Source organism: Onychostoma macrolepis, chromosome 22, assembly GCF_012432095.1.
Source record: "Onychostoma macrolepis isolate SWU-2019 chromosome 22, ASM1243209v1, whole genome shotgun sequence".
Taxonomy (NCBI): domain Eukaryota; kingdom Metazoa; phylum Chordata; class Actinopteri; order Cypriniformes; family Cyprinidae; genus Onychostoma; species Onychostoma macrolepis.
In genome coordinates this window covers 22,597,118-22,621,262 of record NC_081176.1, presented here as the reverse complement: position 1 = coordinate 22,621,262, position 24,145 = coordinate 22,597,118, and the positions used below count along the sequence as shown (strand labels likewise).

Sequence of the window (24,145 nt, the reverse complement as noted above, 5' to 3'; positions counted from 1 at the left end):
GTCCTCCCCTATATCAGCACGGGGCATGAACATTTCTTTAATAACCCCCTCTGCTGTGTCACAGCGCATAGCGGGGGCCCGACACCCTCCCGCTCGCGAGGGTTTTTGCCTGTCTCGCTTCTCATTGATACTCTTGTTTTCTTTTATTTTGCGACCCCCACCCCTTCAGTCGACTTCAGTGCAAGAAGCGATCGCGACTCATTGACCAACCAACAGGAAACAACGAAAAGCTGAAGGCTTGGGCTGGGGGGATCGTGCCGTGCTGCCATGCACTGCTGCTGCCTGGCCTACAATGTTAACATCAGCTAGAAAATTCAATGTGTTTGTTTTCTTCTGTTTATTAGGGGTGTTTGCTGAGACAAGCATCACTTTTGCTATTGCTCCTATTTAAGGGATGTAAACAAACCCATTGCCCTTAGTATTCAACTTCATCTTGCACTGTTTGTGCTAAAAGCTTTATGCAGGGATTTCAGGATGGGCTTTTTGACTTTGGACCACCCAGAAGACCATTTAGCTGTAGCTTAGCAGAGCAACTCAAATTTGTTTTAAGTTTTTCTGAAGGTAAATAGAACTAGGTAATAATGACTTGAATCTAAATGTCTAGTTGGAAATATTGTCTTTGATACTAATAATTTTACAATATAAAACACATACATATATATATATATATATATATACATACACACACACACACACACACACACACACACACGTTATTTACAAAATGGAGTGTGTGTGTATTTTAATTTACAAAATGTAGTTTAATGCTTATACTGTACGGTTATATACATATAATTCATTTTTTATTATAATTGTTGATCAATAACTACTACTATATATTTTTATTTTCTATTTTTATTAATACTCATTCACTTGTGTGTGAAATATATATTTTCAATATTTAATTAAATAACTTTATTTTAGCTTTTATATATATGTATATGCACTATATATATATATATGTGTGTGTGTGTGTGTGTGTGTATATACTGTACTGTTATTTATAAATATATCAATTTAATTTAAGTAAAAAAAAAAAAAATGAACACTACATAAGTGCATTGTTTGACAACCCTAATTCAAGTCAAGTCACCTTTATTTATATAGCGCTTTTAACAATACAGATTGTGTCAAAGCACTTAACAGTATCAAATTGGAGGACAGAGTGTCATTAATGTATAATGACAAGATTAAACACTCAATTTTCAGTTAAAGGCATTTCATTATTGAATTCAGAGATGTCATTGTGTAGCTCAGTTTAGTTTAAATAATATCTGTGCAATCAAATCGGCGATAATCGCTAGAAATTAAGTGTCCCCAACTGAGCAAGCCAGAGGCGACAGCGGCAAGGAACCAAAACTACCTCTGTGACAGAATGGAGAAAAATTGTTACTATTTTAACAATTGTTACTCATTTTACCACATAGTCCTTAAATGTGTTCCATTCAAGTCATTTTATTTTGAAGAGACCAGAGTACCTCAAACAGTACACGATAATGTCATGTTTACCTTCATACAAGCATCTGCTTTGGTTTCTGCCTCCGTCTTATATGCAGGCTTTCCTGACCCACAGAGTCTTGTTAATATTTAAACAGTCACTGACATTCTGCCTTTTCCCTCTGTCCCTCTTCTCCACAGCAATTGAACCACCCCAACGTAATTAAATACCACGCGTCATTCATTGAAGAGAACGAGCTAAATATAGTACTGGAACTCGCAGACGCCGGGGACCTCTCACAAATGATAAAGGTAAGGACACATGCCGGTTTGTCAGCAGTTTCCTTTTTCCTCCCTCAGAGTATTCCCACCGTACCGGTTGCTAGACGTCCGAACGAAGGTAGAATGATCTACATCCCGACCACGTTTTTAGGATACCCTTTGGTTTGGTTACAACAATCGTATTGTTTATTAGAATCATGCATGCTCAGCCATCCCGTTTCCTCCTGACAACCCCTGCAGTTCGTATCTACAACCTGATGCTCCACATTTAATGGTCTGCATGTAAAACTCCTCGCCGCCAAATCTCCACCTGCATAAATCATTCCCAGCGCAAACAAAGCGTTTGCAGAAGGATAAATGAGGAACAGGACGGATTAGTATGACGACGCCTTCGACAAGTGCATCATAACGCACGCTTGCCCAAATATCCCGACTTCGGTCTGCTCCACCGCGCCGCTGGATTTCTCAGCCCTTCTGCTCCGCAGCGCTTTAATTAGTTTTATTTTTTTATTAAACAATGTCACTCCAAAGGTGTATACAGCGGCTAATCCCCTCAGCATTGTACGAGCGAACATTGAGCCATATGTAAAACAGAAGCTCCGAATGCATAAATTTTTTTTTTTTTTTTTTTTTTTTTATTCTTTTTGATTTTTTTGGAGTCTCAGCCCCCTCCCCAATTCTCTCTGTCCATCTCGGAATTCAAATGAAATCAAATGGCCCCTTCATTTGCATGCACTTACAGAATATTGCATGTGCCGTGTTTGCTTTTTAAAGGCACAGAGGGGGCTGCCGCTCTCCCTCATTGACATCAAACAGCCCTCTGATATGCAAATAGAAAGGCAGGGGAAGAATAGATCCACCGGCTTTGTTTGGATGTGGGCCAAGGTTTTTTGGTGCTCGAGACCGCACGCTCGCCGCCGTTCTGTGAAGAGGTACGGGTGGGGACGAGGCTCAAAACAGCCCGAGTGAGTGTTCGCACAATGAAATATTACGTCGCGCTAAAACAACCTGTTTTGTTTTGTTAATCAATTCCCGACCCCTTTTAACTGCCTCGACAAGAAGGTTTACTTCATAATTATTGAGACCGCATGTGAAAAGGTCATAATTACTCAGTCGTTTTGGCTAAGCAAGCTTCATTCTGTCTTAATTAATAGCCTAACGTCATATTAGTTTCTGCTTTGAAGCGAGGTCGTGCACTCGCAGACCTCTAAAGCGACCGCTCTGGACAACACCGTGCTAAAAGCTCTGAATCGCTGCAGAATTTTAAAAAGGATAATTTGATGCTGTATCACACTCGGCATTTTAGGAGAATAATAGATGTTGGTTTTATGAAGTAGCGTCCAGAATTGTTGTCAATGCTAAAACATTTGTTTGATTAAAACAAACGGTGCGCTTTGATCTCAAATTGGTGAAATGTAATACCAAACGCACTTGAAATTTGTGTTTAAGAGATTAAATGATATTCATGGCCTACAGACTATGTCATGAGATGATTGGTCAGTACAAATATGTGTTTTAAGAAAAATCCCACTGCATTCACAATAAGTTAACATGCCAAAAGAGTTGAAGTCAAGGTGGTTCTTTTGTAAAATCTTTATCTGTTACTTTTACAGCGAACATGAAAAATAATTGTGCAATTACAAAAAAAAAACTAAAAACATTGCATTGGATATTGCATCTGATTTGTGAGTGAATTGTTTGTTTGAGTTGATGATTTGAATTATTTGCATTGGTTCACAAATTATTGATTTGTTTCGGCACTGATAGCCTTGTGGGTGTCCCGAGTTCGAATCCCGGTTCGAGGACCTTTCCCGATGCTGCCCCCTCTCTCTCCCAATTCACTTCCTGTAAACTCTAAACTATCCTATCACAATAAAAGGCAAAAATGCCCAAACAAAAAAAAAAAATTGGTTCAACAATTGACACTCGATTCGTTAGGGAACTGTTAATGATAATGGATTCGCATAAAGCTAGATTGAAAGTCAAGTTACATTATCAGTTTTAAAAATAAAATTAATATTCTACATAGTTTACATAGCATATATACACACTACTGTCTTTTTTTTTTTTTTTATTCAGCAAGAAGTGACAGTAAAGACATTTGTAATGTTATTAAAAAATATATATATATTTATGATTTTATGAGTTTGTTTTTTTACTTTCTATTCATCAAAGAGTCCGTTTAAAAAAAAAAAAAAAAGTGATTTCCACAAAAAATTAAACAGCACAGCTGTTTTCAGTATTGATGGTGATAATAATAATAAATGTGTCGTCATCAAATCAGCATATTAGAATGATTTCTGAAGGGTCATGTGACACTGAAGACTGTAATAATGATGCTGAAAATCCAGCTTTGCATCACAGGAATAAATTACAGTTTCAAATGTATTAAAATGGAATATTTAAATATTCCACAATATTATTGTATTTTTTTTTTTTTTTTATATAATAAATGCAGCCTTAGTGAGAATAAGAGACTTCTTTCAACAACATTAAAAATCTTACCGACCCCAAACCTTTGAACAGTAAAAAACGTCTGACAAAAGATTAATAATAGATGGATAAATAACATGTTTACCATGTATTTCGAAAGGTTTGAATGTAAACTATGATGTTTAACATTCGTTTTTTGGCTAATTAATATTCAGTATCAACTGATAAAATCACAAATATCAGCCAGTAACTAATATGTTAAAATACACGTACATCCGTAATGTAAAGGTCTTGTTGGCATTATCTAATTGCATTCTGTCAGATTCATGGAGACGTTTCTCAGTGCTTGTATGCTGTAATCATCCTAAGCATGTGTGCATCTTGAAAGTCTCCCCAAATGTTTGTTTCCCCATGAGGCTCCTGCTGTACTCACAAACTTCAGATGTTTTCCATTGCAGTTGCTTCAAATGAAAAGGGAAGGAAAGTTTATTGAGAGGTTTCAATCTAGAGCCTGCATCAGATTATAGTCAAACCCAGAGCCCTTCACATTCATGGTCATCCTGTTGTGCTCTTTTTAGAGTAGCAGGGGTTCATGCTGAGCTTTTGAGACAATTTATGTCTTAAGACTGCTTAAATCTTAAAAACTGTGTGCCTCAAATAGTCATTCAGTAGGTTGAGCGGTTTGACTGCTAAACATTTAGAATAAAACATTGATGTTACGGGTTAACGAAGATTGCATGCGTCTATGAAAAGTCTGTGCTGCCATCACAGCATATTTATTTATTTATTTGTTTATTGCCTGCAGCATTTCAAGAAACAAAGACGGCTGATTCCTGAGAAGACAGTATGGAAGTACTTTGTTCAGCTGTGTAGTGCACTGGAGCACATGCACTCCCGCCGCGTCATGCACAGAGGTACACACACACACACGTCTTGTCACATGTACATGTAGAAACAGACTTTTAAGGGGACATATTCTGCACTTCTATTACATATTTTATTTTTTTTCTGTCCATTTTATTCACCCTCACACTGACCCTTAAAGAAATATGTCACCTATACAAGTTTCTTTCTTCATTGGAACATATTTAGAGAAATATAACATTACATCACTTGCTCACCGGTGGATCCTCTGCAGTGAATGGGTGCCGTCAGAATGAGTCTAAACAGCTGAAAAAAAATCAAAACGGTAATCCACAAGTTATCCACACAACTTAAGTTCATCATTTAACCTTTAGTGAAGCAAAAAGCTGCATGTTTGTAAGAAACAAATTCATAATTAAGGTGTTTTAATTTTAAACAGTCACTTCTGACTGAAGTGTACAATACAATACAAATAAAAAAATATGTCTGTAATCCATTGAAATGCTTCCCCCAGTGAAAAAGTCCATCCCCTGTTGTCCTCTCACATCAAAGTACACAGACAAACTAGTTTAGAACCATTTGGACTGTTTTCACTTGTAAACGGTGCTTGATCTGTGCATATTTCTCTCCTGATTCAGACAATAGATTTCGTTTATATTTTAGCCAAAAGCAATGGTTTAAAGTTAAAAACATTTAAATGATGGATTTATTTCTTACAAACATGCAACTTTTCACTTCTGAAGTTGCATGGATTACTTTTGGATTACTGTGATGGTTTTATCAGCTGTTTGGACTCTCATTCTGACGGCACCCATTCACTGCAATGGATCCATTTGGTGAGCAAGTGATGTAATGCTAAATGTCTCCAAATCTCTTCCAGTGAAGAAATAAACTAATCTACATCTTTGATGGGCTGAGGGTGAGTAAGTTTCAGCAAATTAACATTTTTCAGGGAACCCTTCCTTTAAAAATGTCTTCCTGCAAAGTTTTGTACACCAAACGGTTGATTTTTCTATTGTAATAGTGTAGCTATGTATAACGCACACAATCCATGTTACCAACTTGAACTCATTGCGAAATTTGTGTGGGGAAATTCTCATCATCATGCAAATATTCAGATCTTGTGAATTCCTATTAAAATTATTGTAAATTTACCAGCAAAAAACTCCCCCTAAACACTGGTAAATGAGACTGTTGGAAGTCTGACAGAAGACAGTTAATAGATGGATAAATAACATTTAGCATGTATTTCGGTAAGTAGAATTTAGATTTAAAATTTAGAATTAAAAAACAATGTTCATGTTCAATTTAGGTGGACTAAGTTGCTAAAAGTTGATAGATTTTGATATGTAAATATGTCCATGTGCTTGTTGATGAGGAAGCCTTTTTCAAAATTTACTAGATGATGGGTTATTTTAAGATAATCTTGACTAATTGGAAGTTTTATTTAATTAATAACTAATCAGACAGATTTCTTAAAAGTGCATTTACATAATATGCATCCTTGCATACAAAAACAGTCAGAAAAAGTGCAACCGTGAAAACGGTAAAACTACCAAAAAAACCCCAGCTAATTAAATAGTCGACTGTTGGATGACTAATCAACCCTAATCGGGATATCATTGACCCCCCACTGCATCATTCTTGTGCTGCATTGCATGTTACGAAGAAAAAAAACTCGTTCCACTTCTCATCTGCTTCTCATCAGCTCCGAGACGAGACTCTAAGGTCTTTGCTATGCACAAGCTTGACCAGACACATTGCAGAGCGCATTGCATCATTCTCTTGCCATTTGAAAACAAGCAAGATGACGCAACTGTCCATGGCGACCTGAGACTGTCTTCCCCAGTTCCCATGTATTTATGCAACTCTTGTCGAAGTATTGTAACATACGAGACCTGTGCGAGTCTGTGTATTAGCAGTAATGGTAAAGGTTACAGAAGGCCACAGGTTTACATTCAGATCATTTCCCTTGTTGATTGTAAACTCTTGGGGGCAGTCAGTTCAGATCTTGTTCTTCTTAACCGCCTGGCCTGTATGTATATGTTACTGTTGGAAAAGTTCATGTCCAGAGGTGTCTGACATCAAACACGAGCACATGCTTCCAGAACCGTCGTGTCTTTGCTCAAATGACTTTCAAGAGACCAGCCAAGGTGATGTGTAATACCTTGCTAATGGTAACCTTTGCGTTAACCTTTCCTAACATTTATATGGGCCATTTTCGTTAGCTTTTTGGATTTGCATTAAATGCTTCTTCTGTTTGACGTGTCTGATTCTGTTCCACTTGATCAACAGGTTCTCACACAATCTGCCAAGTTTCGCAGATTTCCAAAGAATTTGAATGCATGTCATTCTCAAAGTTGTATATTATCCTCTTGTGTTTTTTTAGAGCTCAAAACAAGGAGTTTACAAAAAAGTGCTGTATTGCCACTGAAAATTGTACCACTATTGATCTCGTACGTGCATTTTTTGCACATGCTGATTTTTGGACAAGATAATGTTTTCTAGCTGGCTAACATAGACGTGATTTTGCTGAAATTGTACAAAAATTGTTTCTTATCTGTAACGTAGATTACTTACAAATTGTATTCTGATCACAGATTACATGAAGAAATTTGTAGTTAATAACGTAATCTGGGTTAAGGTCATTGCACACTGAGTCCGAAATTTTCATCGGAAATTTTTGCACGTTAAAAAAATAAATACGACCTCACGTTGTGTCAATCACGTTTACACACTGCCTCCAGAACTTTCGTCCGTCTTAAAAAAAATTGGATCAGGTTCGATTTTCTGCGTTTTCGCATCCGTTGCATGCATTTTGAGACGAAAGGATGAGGAATACGAAAAAACGCGCGCGAAAATTTCGGACTCAGTGTGCAATGACCTTTACTCGTTTTAGATGTAACGTAACGTAATGTAACATATTGATATAAAAAAAAAAGTTAAGAGAAGGAAAACATTTTCTTCCTTTTTTATATATTAGCATCATAAAATGCATCAAATATTACATTAAACCAGGGTTTCCCAAACTCGGCTTAATGTAAGAACTGCAGTGGGTTTGTGAGTTGATACAAAGTTAACAATTAATAAAATCATAAAAATGTAAAATAAAAAATAATTTAAACACTGGAACACTTAAAATAGAAATATTTGATTACCTGCATGACCATTAAGTGACACTGAACTGTACACATGTGAATGAAAAAGAATAATTAGAATCAAGAAATTAAGAATGATTTACTTCCACAGTGTGAATATGTAATCAAGTAATCCATAAAAAATAACTGTAATCTGATTATGAGCATATTTCTTGGAAATATACATTTAAAAATACATATTTTTTGGAAATATAAAAATGAAAACTTGCTTATTTTTCTTCTGTTGGGGCCATTGAAAATGTTGTCAGGTCACATAAAATCAGATCTACTCACCCAACTGGCAGGAAAATATCCAAATTGTTGTTGTTTATCGAATATTTCGCTTCAATTTGATCATGCTTTCAGCTACCAATAAAAGTATAGTACTCTTAGTACCAGCTCAATTAACCCTCATTTTACCATATTTAAATTTATTCTGCAGAAAATGTGAAAAAAAGGTTGCAGATGCAGTTTGATTGTCACTAAAACTCACATTTACTCCCTCCACAGACATTAAACCCGCTAACGTCTTCATCACAGCCACTGGAGTGGTGAAACTGGGCGACTTAGGCTTGGGACGCTTCTTCAGCTCCAAAACAACCGCAGCTCATTCTCTAGGTAAGCGCTCCTCCCTCCCACCTCCTTGTCTGATTCTTTCTGTCCTTCATGGAAAACGGGAAAATGAGTATTGAATGTGGCGGAAACGGCCTTTAATTACTCAGTAGGGCCCGGATGTGTTTCATTAGGGCTGCCTGCGAGCAGAACCATGTGTCTGTTATAAAAAAGCGCCTTTCCCGACGGCCCCTGGGGCCAGTTGAGAGCAAAGCGTGCCAGTGGCTGTATCCATTTCATTGGGCGGTTGGCCTTTCCTGTTGCCTTGACCCCACGACCCCACTCCGCACATATGATGTCTGGAGTAGGACAGGATCTTGAATCCCTAACGATGCTAGGCTAGGACACCCTATGGTGACAGAGCAACTTTTGGCAAAGTTGCCCGAGGAGGTGCTGCTTTTAACACGCCTTATATTCGAGATGACCTGTTGTTTAAAATCTCATTTCAAGAGTATACAAATTTGTTAACAGCTTGTCTTCTGCTTTATAGCAGATCAGTCTCTCTCAATTTTTTTCCTTTGATTAAAAGTCATGAAAACACTATTGCGGAGTTTTTATTTTGCTATTTGAGCAAATGGGAATGAAAAAATATATTTGTGGTACTCTCCCTTTCACATGACGACTTCCGCTGCTGAGAAACGTTGAAATTGTTTTTATTTTTATATTTTCCATCTACTTTTTAATTTTAATTCAAATTTAAGATATTTTGTTGCTTGGTTATATTTAAATATGCGAATAGTTTTTTTTTTTTTTCTGTTTTAGTTATTTTACTACATAAAGGTAAGCTAAAAATAAAAAAGCTGAAATAAAGTTAAAATTATATATATATGAATGAACCAAAATATCATAGAGACACTCTAGCATTATGCCAGTGAGTTTTGGTCAGCCATCTGACTGCCTCACATTTTCCTTAGAAAGTGTGCAAACGTGCTTAAAATATTAATGTGGTAATTTTGATCTAATTACGATTGCAGGACTTCTATTTCTGCATTTATAGTTATTAGGCTGTTGCTGACAGGTTACAAGTAAACACACAATTAGCACACAGGAATAGATTATAATAACTACTGTCTTGTATTCAAGAACTACAATATGAAACAATATAAATGGCATATAAATCCAGTATGCGTATGTGAAATGTGCATCTATGTGTAGGAGTATAACAGTATGTTTTATGTCAGTGCTTGATGAGTATGATGTTGACAAAAAAAAAAAATGTTTTCCAAGTGTCTAGAAATAACCAAGTTTGCAGCATGTCTTATTGCAAGCTTCTAGCCTTCACCTCGATTGCAAACAACACTGTGAAACACATGAAAACCTGAACTCACAGCGCCCTCTACAGGACGCTCCACTCCCTTGTTCAGAAGTCCGGCTTTTCAGGATGAGCTACAATCTCCGCAAGGGCTTAATCAGGGCTGTCCTTAATCATGTCTTAATGGTGCCTGCGTCACCTGGGGACCGGAGGAGCCGGTGGATCCGTACGACCACATCATCCATTCGCACCTGCTCTCGGGGCCGGTGCCACACGGTATCATTTACAGACTGCCATGTTAGGGATCCCTAACAAGGCTTTTTTAGGACCCCAACATGATTTATAACCGCTAATGCATCGGCGAATCGTACCACCGCAGTTGCACTTGTCTTTTGTAGAGTTATCTACCTAGCTACCTCCCTACCTACTTATTTATTTATCCGACGCCTGGAATTCTTCTCTCGGGATGTTTTAGTATTGACAGTAGGAATGTACAAACGAGCATAAAGACGCCCAGGTAGGTACAGCACACATGCGAGAGAGAGTCTCCTGCGGTTCTCTGTCACCTGTCCCGTAGGCTCCGGCTCTCCATACGAAGGCTGAAGGTTGAGCCATAGCAGGGTATGAAATTCATGAGTGTCTACATGGCAGGTTAAATTCACCCATGGGCAAAGAGACCTTCGATCTGTGTCTCCCTCAGGGCGGGCAGACCAAAGCTTCCCGCTCCCGTTCTCGCTCGCTCCTCACAGTCACTCCCCCTCTCCGTTTCTCTCCCTGCATGGGGGCGGTTTTGGGGTGGAGGGTGCAGGGTTGCTTCGGTATGGTTTGGGGTTGACAGTTCAGCCTGTAATGAGACAAACCACCACGGTAGAACTCTGGGATGCGCGTTGGATGGAGGTCCGGGAAGTGCCGTTCCACGGCTGTCAATTCTTCTCTTAAGAAGTCGAGCCCTAGCCTTTTAACTCTGTCTCCGAGTGGCTCCGCAGCCCACAGATACAAACAAAGCGCAAGACTGAAAGAAAGGAAAGATAGCTCTTCTTTACATTTCCCGCCAGAGGCTTCCTAGCCTTTAAATTAAGCAGGGTGGCGAGCTGAAAGAGAGGGGAAATCGGAACAAAAAAGTCGGGAAGAGAAATGACAATTAAAATAAGGGAAAGCGAGCTAATCCTGAACCTTCAAGTTCTAATATTAACACCAAGAGCGGTGCTAATTACGTGCTAGCGTCTCATCCAAGGGTTTTGAGGTGACTAGGAGAGCCGTTCTGACTCTGAAGTCTGAGGAGTTAACGGGACCGAATGGATTTTTCTTTTAATCCCTCACTTTGCACAGTTTACACTTCTTTTTTTGTAATTAAGCATACTTGTGGATTTCCACGTAATTAGCGTACCGTTGAGAGTCAGCGGTAATCTCTTCTTTTGTTCAAAAAAAGATCTGGCCCATTTTTGAAAGAATGTGACTTAATGTCGTAACAATTCATAATAATGGAATGAATCCCAACGCAACCTACGATTTATTTGCATGAATAAGTAATGCACACTTAATTTGATGTGCTGCTGGAGTAGTTGCTCTGTAGTGCTAGGCTTTTATGAAACTTAGCATGAGAGGAGATGGGCTTTTTCAATGCTTTTTTTAAGTTACATATGTGATGAACAAGTCAGTTTCTATGTTTCGTTTTTTTTTTTTTTTCAGTTTTAAAATAGTTTTTCGGAAGCTAGTGTCAACTTTAAGTAGACCATTCGTAAGTGTATTCCCATAAAAAGTGTCAACACTTTGAGGTTTTCAAAACATTGCTTTGTTTTAGAGTCCTGCAACATAACAACACTGGCTCAACTAATAGCATGAGTTTGGAGGCGGGGCTTTATGTGTGACCAGTGGTGGAGTGTTTATAATTTATTTATTTATTTTTTTGGTTTTGTTTTTTGCTTTGCTTTTTGACAGATATTTAGAGTTGCACAATAAATTGGTACCTTATTGGTTATCAAACAATATTAGAATTGGCATACACTGATTAATAACAGTTCAATGGGTAGTTCACCCAAAAATGAAAATTGCCATTTCACCCTCATGTCGTTCCAAACCCGCAAGACCTTCATTTTATCTTCAGAACACAAGATATTTTTGATGAAATCTGAGCGCTTTCTGACCTTCAGTAGACCGCAACGCAACCACTGATGTCACATGGACTATTTTAACAATGTCCTTACTACGTTTCTGGTCTTTGAACGTGTCAGTTGCATTGCAGTCAATGCAGGCTCAGAAAGCTCTCTGATTTCATCAAAAATATCTTAATTTGTGTTCCAGAGATTAACAAAGATCTTACAGGTTTGGAACAACATGAGGGTGATTTAATTAATGGCAACATTTTTGGGTGAACTAACCCTAACTTCAAAATCAGTATCCATTTTTTTTTCTTTATTTATTTCAATACCTATGGCTTTTTCATATTGGATCGTCCCTGCATATAACCATGCACTTATGGCTATTGAAGTCAATAATATTGAATGGTCAGATTCCATTGATGCCATTTGTAATTTCTCATAGGCCAGCTCTCACCTTCTGTTTGACTTTCTTTCACTTGTATAAAAGAAAAAGCTTTTTAACGTAGGTCGGTTTGACACACTGATTGCATCATAGGGTGAGACGGTAGGAGGGAAGGGCCACGTCTTTGCTTGTGTTTTTCTCAGCAAGTGTTTCAACCTCAGCCCCGCTACCCGCCCAACCATCCTGACACTGTTCGGTGTCGAGACGTTTCGCTTTGGCTCTTGTTCTCGCCACCTGAGACTTCTTAACGCTTTGTCAGATCTGAGCTGTTTGTGCCAAGGCTAAATTTTCGTAAACTGCAAGCATTTGTCAGAATGTTTTTTTTTTTTTTTTAAACTCTATTCTTTTTTTCTTTTTTTACCCCTCCCTCTTTCTATCATCAATCTTTCATGCTGCCTGGCTGGTTGGCGACAGTCACTGAGCAGTAAGGAGCTTGTCACGGCTTCAGGGAGTACAGCACAGGGAGTTTGACTGGCCTCTTGGGTCCCGCTCTTCTGCCTGATGGCTATTAGTCACTGCCAATTACCCACAATTCTTTGCAGGGCCACAGACTAAGCGACCTGACGCTCTGTTCAGTCTCACGTCTGTCAGTGCGATTCTCAATGCCTTCCAGCATATGCAACATCATGGCACGTAATCATTGTTTATATTTGGCAGGCTTCCCAAACATTTCCGCTGTCTTCCATTGGTCGAGCAAACAGACAATCCTGCCCGCAGTTATACTTCAAAACAAAACTACACACATGATATTTAGGAGGCACGTTTAGAACAAGACCAAACCAGTATATGTTGGTGGTTAGCCGTCATGCATTAGCCTGCGCTACAGTGTGAAATCATCAGATAGGACCTAAATTTTCCTGTGGCACAACTGGTAGAACCATTGAAGACGGTTTTGGTACAGTGGCTGTTTTGGTTTTATCGAATTTCAAAGACAGTCAAAGAGTGGAGCGAGGGAAAAAAAAAAAAAAACATGAGTGAATTGATTAAAGTTTCATTTTTGGCCGTGTTGAATGGCTCCTGTTGTAAATCATTGAGGTTCTTTTGTAATGAGAAGTGAATGAGAGATTTGAAATCTCCTCACATGTAAGCTGAGATTTTCATTCCCAATACACATACTTGCAGTCTGCCCCCAGCTCTCTAAACCACCCACCTACATGCATTCATGAAAATTCACATTCGGCTCCATCTGTAAAAGTTGTTCTACAAGTAATAATCTGAACGTCAAACTGCTCCTTTTCACAAATTAGACAGGTCGTGTTTTTGGGGGTTTTTCCAGATCAAGTTAGTTACATCATACATCCCAAATGTGTGTGGTTTTATTTCATTACCATTGTTTTAGTAAATTGTCTTTGTATTCAGTATCATTTCTGTTTTGTTATAGCAGTAGTTCTTTTTTTAAGTGTCTTTAAATAATTAGGTTAAATAAGTTTAAATGTAATGTTTGTTGGAGTAAGGTGTTCAAAAATGGTACCATCATTTTTCTGAAAAATGTTTAAATGATTTTGGACGTACAATAGGTGTACGTTGAGCAGAAGTGTGTTTTGTTTCTCTGTTTCTCAACTGGGTTTTCAGTATATATTTTGTAAATATTTACATATACCGGTATATACATTTGTATTTATATTATATATAAATATATTTAATATGTAAACATAAAATATTTGTCTTAAATATATACATGCATGTGTTTGTATTTATATATACATAATAAATATACACAGTACACACTCATATATTATGTAAACAAAAACTTTCATTTTGGATGAGATTAATCGCGATTAATTGTTTGACAGCACTAGTTATTACACTCACTCATCCACCTGAAATTGAGAAATAAATTTTGTTTGTAATAAATATGAAAATGAACTTAAAGAATAAAATATGTAAGAATAAAAAATGCATATATATATATATATATACACACACACAACAAAACACAACACATATATATATATATATAGTGATTGCTAATGATGCCCATCCCTAATATTTCCGTTCTAATACATACTTTACTGTCAATATACACTACCGTTCAAAACAGTAACATTGTATAATATGTAAAATACCTGCATTCTATTTAAAATTATTTTAAAATGTCATTTATTCCAGTAGTAAAACAGTTTTCAGGATCATTACTTTAGTCTCCAGTGTCACATGATCCTTCAGAAATCATTCTAATATGCTGACTTGCTGCTCAAGACACACTGCCTATTATTGTCAATGTTAAAAACAGCTTAACATTTTTGTGGGAAAACATGCTGCTTTTTTTTCAGGATGCTTTGACAAAAGTTCAAAAGAACAGCATTTATTTAAAGTAGAAATCTTTTGTAACATTATAAATGTCTCTACTGTCACTTCTGATCAATTTAAAATGAGCTTTTCTTTAAAAAAAAAAAACCCTACTAACCCCAAACTTTTCAATGGTAGTATACAAACGGTTTAAATGTTTTTCCCTCCACACTGTACACACGCATCGCTGAGTTTGTTGTTAGCAACCTCTCTTTAGTCATCTAAAACTCCTCAGTCTGAAACCTTTGTCAATGAAGCATCCATGGATGAACTCCTCGCATAGCAAACCAGACAGCCTAACTCTCTCTCTCTCTGTCTCTATCTGTCTTTTTTTTCTGTTCCAGTGGGCACCCCATATTACATGTCTCCCGAGCGAATACACGAAAACGGATATAACTTCAAATCTGACATCTGGTCGCTAGGCTGCCTGCTCTATGAGGTAAGGTATAGAAACCCATCCCATCACTCCCCCTCCTCCGTTTATACACCCCAGCCCTCCCTAACTCTCCCGTTCTCTTCCCGAGCTTCTGCCAGCGCTGTTCGTCTCCTTTTGTGAGACGCAATCCTACACCTTGCGGTCTGTCGTGAAAATTACAATATGGTTTTGTACTCAGAGGTAAATGGTCTCTGCGAAGGATACCTGGAGTATGTTCCCAAGCTGATGAGGAAATTTGAATGACATTTACATGTGTTTTAAATAACATACACTGCTCTTGCTACGAAATGATACTGACTGCTTTGATTAGGCTTTAATAGCATACGCTTCTCCAAGACACAGCAGACCAGGATCCATTAGACTCAGAGCAGCGGTTTTCTCTTTAGCCCTCAGTCTAAATTGAAAATGAAGTTGCAAGGAGGTCAGCTGTGTTTTTTCCAGCTGTGATAAATGTTTAGACCTTAAAGGGATAGTTAAAGGGATTGTTTAGTCACCATGTCATTCCGAAACCTTTTTCAGTGAAACACGAAAGGTACATTTTTGAAGAACATCCGTGCCTCTCTTTTCAATATAATGAAAGTGAATGTGAACTGGGCCTGTCAAGCTTCAAATGACGAATAAACACCACAAAAGTGGGCTATTTGACTCTATTCCAAGTTTTCTGAAGCCATATGGTAATTAAATTTAAGTTGCTATTCATTAATAATTTTCACCTCCAGTGAGATGTTAGAATTAGGGTTAGCGATGATTAGATCAATTAATTTTTGAGAACCAAATCAGTCACTTTGTGAATGAGTCATTCACATAGTTTTGTGATCTGGTCCAGTTGATTTTTATTAAAGAATAATTCATTCACATTTTAGACATTACTACTACTTGCTCTGAGAAATGGACCAAGAACAGCTACAAAGGTTGGATTTTCAGTGATTTACTACAGATTTTGGTCTGTTTAGAAGAATACAAAGCTTCAGAAAACCATATGAACCACTTTTTATTAGGATACTTTAATGTACTCTTTTGTCATTTTAAAGCTTGGAAGCCAAAATATCTAAGTGCGAGTGGTAAATGTTTGGGCCAACAGTGAATCAATATGATTCTTAAGTTACTGTTTTGTTTTTTGCCCCCAACCCCCAATTTTTGCTAATTCTGACCAGTTTGATTCAATATACAGTGTGATTAGATTTAACAGTAAATTGATTGGGTATTTTTAAAATGTTTTGATAGCAGTGATTCTCAGTCTTTTTGATTTCAAGGCCCCCTTTAGTACTTCTGTTGTAATAAAAATAAACAAAAAAATGTTAGTTTTATGTTGTATATCTTAATTTTTAGTGGGTTTTGTTACTTTTTTTTGCATTTTTAATTAAGAAATGTGTTAAAGGGGTAGCTAACCCCAATAATTGTCATTTGCTCACCCTCATTTTGTTTCAAACCTGTATGAGTTTTTCTTATGTTGAACATAAAAGAAGATATTTTGAAGAATGCTGGTAATCAAACAGTTGATGGTCCCCACTGACTTTCAACAACAGTTTAGTTCTTCAAAATATCATCTTTTGTGTTCAACATAGAGAAACTTATACAGGTTTGGAACGACATGAGGATGAGTAAATGATGACAATTTTCATTTTGGTGTGAACTATCCCTATAATATAACTACATTTTAAATAATTTAAAAACTAATAGGGTCCCACTGGTTGAAAACCACTGTTTTTATAGGATTCAATAATGTAGCTTAGACAAGAAAATAAAGACAAACTATTTCAGACTGTAGAAAGTAACTGGAAAGAAAAACATTTTCATGGATTCATAAATGCTTGATTCAGAGGTTTCTTTAAATTGAGAAAAAAAGAAAAAATAACGACCTGGATATTCTTCAAAAATTCTCATTTTGTGATCAATGAAAGACAGTCAGTCTTTGAAATGACATGAAGGTGAGTAAGTGATGATAGACTCGTAATTTTCTGGGGAACTGTCCCTTTAAGCATCCGACAGTGTGAGATCTTACATAACAGATCTTGCGAAATTGCAGAGCCCTGTTCAAAAGTGGGCATTTTGTGTGTTTCTCTGTGTTTTTTGGCCCTGGTTTCCTCTTAACCAGGTGACTTGGGCCACCTGGAATGGGTAGCAGCAATCCGTAAATGACAGGATGCTTGATCCCAGGAGACACACTGGCTACCAAAAACTGGTGTATAAACACACGCAAGCAGGCGCAAATTCACACTCGCACAGTGTGGAAATAGACACATTGTTAGACCGGTACCCGTTCTATCCCTTCAATCCCCAGAGTGTGTTTTTTTTTTTTCTTCTCCACTTCGTCTTTTGCCTCTTTTTTGGGGGGAAGCTTACCAGTAGCTACACCTCCCAAAGTGCCTGGGGCTGAAAAACAACCATCTGAGTTCACCACTGCTTGGAGACAGCATTTCTTGGCACTAATTAGTCTCCCATAATGCACCAGGCCCATCAGTGTGATCAGTCCGCCCTGCTTAGCAGTGGCCATGGGTCAGCCAAGTGTGGGGAGAAGGCAAACGGGGAACAGTTGTGATCTCTTAAGCTTCTGTTAAAGCCAGGTCCGGGCTCGGCCTCGAACAGATCGGCGCTGTCGCCCCTTGGTACACGAAGACTTTCATCTTGTCCCGCTTCCAGCAGGTCACGTGACCTGGAGGAGGCGGGGAGCTGGGAGGTGATGAATTGACATCTGTTTGAGTGACAGATCTGATGATCGGCAAACCCGCCGGCAGTTACAGTGATGGCTGTGATGTTACAGTAACGGAGGACTGTGGACTGTTTTTCTTTCGTTATTATAAAGTTTTGAAGTTTCAGTCGATCATTTCAAATTTTGTTGATTTTTTTTTTTTAACTCTAAAAATCAAAAGACAGCAAAGATTTTATATATATGTACGAGTTAGTCGGTGTGTGGATCAATGGCATGTCCATTGATTTTGCGATCGAGTTACATTTTACAAGTTTTTACAAAAATGTTTTTTTTTTATTTAATTTGTGATTTAGTCAGTATGTGGGTCATTGGTGTGTTCTCAATTAAAAATAAATAAATAAATGAAAAATAAGAGTTTCAGAAAGAATGTACAATCAGATTACTTTTTCAATGTTTTAAATATTTTACATATTTTATTTAATTTGTATTTTTAATTTTTAAACAAAAATAAACACTATATATATATATATATTTATATATTTAGTGGTCAGAATGATTGGCACCCTTGGTAAATATGATCAAAGAAGGCTGTGAAAATTAATCTGCATTGTTAATCCTTTTGATCTTTTATTTAAAAAAATCACAAAAATCTAACCTTTCACTGGATAATAACAATTTAAAATGGGGGAGAAATATCACTAAGAAATTAATATTTTTCTCAAATACACGTTGGACACAATTATTGGTACCCCTAGAAATTCCTATGAGTAAAATATCTCTGAAGTATATTGCCATTCATATTCACAATTTTGAGCACTCCAGGGTGATTATGAACATGAAAAGATCCAGCCATGGCTTCCTGTTTCACAGAAATATAAAAAGGAGGGCAAACAAAGCCCAAATTCCCTTAATCATCCATCACAATGAGAAAAACCAAAAAAATATATTTCTGATGTGCAGCAAAAGATAATTGAGCTTCACAAATTAGTGAAGTGGCTTTAAGAAAAGAGGTAGAGCAGTGAAAATCCCCATTTCCACCATCAGGGCAAAAATTAAGAATTTCCAATCAACATAAAATGTTACGAAACTGCCTGGAAGAGGATGTGTGTCTATATCGTCCTAATGCACGGTGAGAAGGAGAGTTTGAGTGGCTAAAGACTCTCCAAGGACCACAGCTGGAGAATTGCAGAACATAGTTGAGTCTCGGGGTCAGAAAACCTTAAAAAAAATAAATAAATAGTCAAACAGCACCTACATCACCACATATTGTTTGGGAGGGTTTCAAGAAAAATTCTCCTCACTCATCCAAAATCAAACTCCAGCATATTCAGTTATCAGACACGACTGGAACTTCAAATGGGACTGGCTTCTATGGTCAGATGAAACTAAAAAATGGGCTTTTTAGCAGCAAACACTCCAGATGGGTTTGGTGAACACAGGGATAAAAAGTACCCCATGTGTACAATGAAATATACTGCTGTATTTTTGATGCTGTGGGCCTATTTTTCTGCAGGAGGTCCTGGACATCTTGTTTAGACACATGGCATCATGGATTCTATCAAATACCAACAGATAAAAAATCAATAAGTGACTGACTCTGTTAGAAATCTTATAATGGGCCATGTTTGGATCTTCCAACCGTATAATAATCCAGACACAAACCTCAAAAACAACACAAAAATGGGTCACTGAGCACAAAACCAAGCTTCTGCTGGCCATTCCAGCCCTCTGACCTGAACCCTGTAGAAAATGAGTGGTGAACTGAAGAGAAGAAGCACCAACATGGAGCTGGGAATCTAAAGGGTCTGGAGTGACTCTGGATGAAGGAATGGTCTCTGATCTCTTGTCAGGTGTTCTCTAACCTCATCAGGCATTATAGGAGAACATTTAGAGCTTTTAAACTGGCAAATGGAGGTTTCAAAAAGTATTGAATAAAAGGGTGCCATTAATTGTGGCCAATGTGCATTAGAGAAAAACATTTATTTCATAATGATATTTGTCCCCATTTTAAATTCTTATCCAATGAGAGGTTAGATTTTTGTGAATTTTTTCAAATAAAAGATCTTATTTAAAGATTTACAAAATTACAAAAATCTGTTTTTATTATTTTATTTTTATTCTCATTTTTGCAAAGTTGCATCACAACCTGAATTTAGAAGTTTGTTAAATGTTAATAAGCTGTGAAGCAGGTTTTTAAAGCTTTTGTTCTTCATTATAATATCAGAACAGCTATATCTCTCTCTGACATTTTACCCCAGAATATCAAAATGAATTATAATTTGGAAACTAAAAACATGTTCATCATAGTAGAGATGTATTCAAGCCATTGAATGTATGAAATCAATGTTTAATGCATTTTTAAATAATTTAATAGATGGGACAAAAAGAATGTTGTGTCATTTCATCGACGTTCATTTCATACATATAGGCCCATATATTGTGGATATCCAGTTTCATTATTTATTTTGGGTTGTGTGTGTAAATATTGTCTTAGTAGACAATCGAAAGCTAGCTGCAGTGCTGAACTACTGAATTGGTTATTTGCAGACTTGTGCCATCTTCCATTGATCCTCATTGATCTATTTTGTGTGAAAGGCCTATATGTGTGCATGTAATTCCTTTATTCTGAGAGCATGAATCTTTCAGTCGATCTGTTATGGGGGATTCGAGGAGGGCGGGGGCGGTCCAAGCTGTTGAGGTCGTGAGGCCTCGATTGAAAATCATCAATACCTGTGCATTGTATTCCTCAATATGCATCTGCTATTCCGTTTGATGCCGATGCTCTCAGTTGGAGCTCATTTGGTCAGCTGATGTGGCTGGCCAGCCATCCTGTGATGAATAGGAGGGGTGTAGGACAAGGCTAGAGCTGGGGTTGACTCCCCAACGGCCTTCACGGCAGACGGGACACATGCTCTGCACTGTGCATCTGTCAATAGCACTGCACTGTACTGCATGGTCCATCTACATTATTGACAGCTCTCTGCAACATAGAGAAAATGTGTGGTTTTGTGGTAAGTGGAAGAATTGAGGGTCATACCGTCTGTTTGGGTGTTTAGTTCATATTTTGGGCGTTCAGCAAAGTACCTAATAAATGTTTTAGTAGGCTGAAAGCTAACTGCTGTTAAACTTTATACCAAGTTTTTGCAGCCATTTACACACATCCACACATGTGTATGAAAAAAGTTAAAGTGAAATTAAAAGTTATAGAAGGTGAAGTTATGAATAATTACCAAAAATACTAATTTCACATTTTGAAAAAAAAAAAAAAAAAAATATATATATTCCAAAACATTTTTTTTAAAATTCTAAAACTAAGAGAAAATCAAAAGTTGTGTTCCAAATTTGAGGTTGATATTTCAAAAACTGAGCTTTCAGTAAGATTTATTTTGAATGCAGTACCAGATGTTTCCACTAGAAGAAATTCATTTCCTATTTGTTTCCAATGCAGTCTAAACTTTCTGAATCATGTCCATCATTTTCTAAATTGTGTTCATATAGCAAGTGCTAAAACCTTTACCAAGTCTTGCACCTTTCCAATGAAGAATAATAATAATAATAATAATAATAATAATAATAATTTATAAATAAATAAAATGTAATTTTTTTTTGGTAAAAAAAAAAAAAAACGTTATTGTAAGTAGTGAAAAAGGCATAGGTTCTTAAACCATATCACAAATGTTTGGTGATGATTTTTTATTTTTATTTTTTGTTAGTTTTTAGCTTCGTCTTTATTTCGTTTTTAGTCTTCAGCTGAAATTTATTTTTAATTTAAGTTTCATGAAATACCTAGTTTAGGTTTTTCATCTAGTATGTATTTATATAGTCCGTATTTATTTTGTAAAACAGTAAACGACCAAATTCCACGTGATCACAAAAGGAAGTTATTACAAACACTCGATGGTGGTTTGAAGTGAGTTCTGAGTAAAAGTGTACTATTAATCTTATAAATTGTCTTATGAAGCATGATGCTAATATTATCTCTAATGCAGCAGCAGAACAGGTCCGATTGTTCTTCATAATGCATTTTGTCATAATACTTCACGTAAGGTCGCAAGAAAATGTTTTGTTGTATTTATTTAGAAACACTTTTGATAATAGTTGGGTAAATGTATACTGGGATTGAAGCGATGTGGCTTGGTAAACGTTTTATTGCCAGTATAAAGGCTGATAATGGCTGAATAAAAACAAAAGAATAATGATAAAAGAATAATAAGGATTATGTCTCATACCTGGCAGAAGTGTGAAAGGTTCTGTTTCCTTAAACTAGTTTGTCATGCTTTTTTTCCCAACACATTTACAGGTAAATCCTAGTATTTTAAATTTGTGATTAATCATGATTAATCACAGTCCACGACTGTGATTAACGCGATTTAAATTTTTTAATCGATTGACAGCACTAATTTTTAATAATTTAATTTTGGTTAACAATAACAACACTGACTTTAATGCGTGTTAAAGCGCAGACTGTAGAAGAGCATTTCATTGCTTAGACCGACTGAAAAAATATGCTTCCTTCAATGTATGAGTTAGTGTCTTGAGATCAAAAGGACACATCTTTATGGTGGTCATGCTTATGATGCTTAAGCACTTTTTCTGGATTCTGTTGATAGATTTGAATATGCAATTAATGAAATGTTAAGACTAGTTTCTTTTAGTGAATCATTTAGGTAAATGAGTCTTTTGCTGAACTGATTCAAATATTTAAATCACAGAGTTAAATCAAAGTCCCCACCACTACTGTGCAGTGAATTCACCTTTCAGTTGACTCCATTTTAACCTTGAATCAGACCACAAATTTTTATGGATTCTCTTCTATATTTTCATTCCCCCAACCATCAAGACTATTTCCTGTAGCTGTATTAGCCTATGATCTCCTAACACATCCTTGGAGCACTCATGCAATTGGTTTTGGTGTTGAGTTTTATGATGCTGAAAATGAAAGGAACGTCTCGAGCTACCCAGATGGCCCTCTCGGTGTCCTCGCTGTTTCCGCCCCGCACCGTCTCCTCTCTATATTAAAGGCAGACAGAGTTCATATTGGTGGATCTCTGTGCTCACGGTCTGGCCTGGCCTTTTGAAGTCCTCTTAAACCCCTTCTTAATAGCCGTTCTCAAAGGTGTTTCAGATTTATGTTGGCATAAATAAGAGGCCGAGACCGTTGCATCTCCCTTCATCGCAAAAACACGAGGCCAGGTTTCCTGCTCCAGGTTTTACAATTAAAACTGTGAAGTCACATCTTCGTTTATGACCATGTGTTTTCAGTAGAACATCGGAGATGAGAACTGAATCGGATTAACAAGAACGTTAAAAGTAAACAGATTAGCATGCACACCATGCAAGAGGTGTGTTGCATTTTTGATATGTGTTGCTAATGATATTCTGTCATTCAATAAGAATGCTTAGTCTGTAGTTGCTGGGATGCAGTGTAGCACTTCGTTTTCAGAGTTCGGCAGGTTTATATATTACATTTTTTAAAGCACATTTTTTGAGAAGTGTTATCCCACACCTGAATAGTAAACATCCATCAAGACGTTTGAGCTAATTAAACCCTCCCCGCATCCTATTCAAATATAGATTACCCAGTATACCTTGGTGTCTTCTCACCATGGATCTCAGATTTTAATTTGATAGCTTAGTGAATTAATTTGGCCCAGCCGTGTACAGCTGCGGAATACTCATGTTCTTTAAAGATGCTTTGGGAGAGTGGCGTACGGAAGAACTCTTAACATTCTGATGAGCCGCCGCACCCATGTTTTGCTAATGATGCATAAAACCAAGAAGCGTTGCACATTCATTCAGCAAATTTACAAACATAACACGTGTCTGAAACTTTTCTTCTTGGGGTGATGGTGCTACTAAGAGAAGAAGTGGTGATTTTTCTCTTCTCATTTGTTCAAGAGGAAAACCCAGCAAGCTTAAACATCACTGTGTGTGTAGGTTAGGCATTCGTAAAAGTCAGTGCCTGTTTGTGGCATCAGATGGGGACTTTTCAAGTCGCAGAATATGGATTCATATTTAATTGTGTTCCTTCCTTTTGCCTGCGCCTCCATTTGATTAATATATCATTAAAGAAGAGTGTGAGAAGGATGAGCAGCATGAAATAATGATGGTTTCTCACACTCGAACATGACTCTTTTTATGCGCTACGCCCTCTTCCATAGCTCTTCAGAATCAGGACCTTCGTTGGAGATTAATTGGCATGCAAAGAGTTC

At 37.1% G+C, this 24,145-nt stretch overlaps 1 protein-coding gene across 2 annotated transcripts in view; it reads left to right on the top strand.

Moving 5' to 3' along the window:
* Window positions 1-24,145, top strand: part of nek7 (NIMA-related kinase 7) — an 86,003-nt gene that overhangs the window by 37,940 nt on the left and 23,918 nt on the right. For both annotated transcript variants that reach the window (XM_058759741.1, XM_058759743.1), the window contains exons 5-8: window positions 1,639-1,749; window positions 4,958-5,066; window positions 8,664-8,771; window positions 15,192-15,286. In XM_058759741.1, the coding sequence (XP_058615724.1) occupies window positions 1,639-1,749; window positions 4,958-5,066; window positions 8,664-8,771; window positions 15,192-15,286 (423 nt within the window). The remainder of the gene's footprint in view (window positions 1-1,638; window positions 1,750-4,957; window positions 5,067-8,663; window positions 8,772-15,191; window positions 15,287-24,145) is intronic.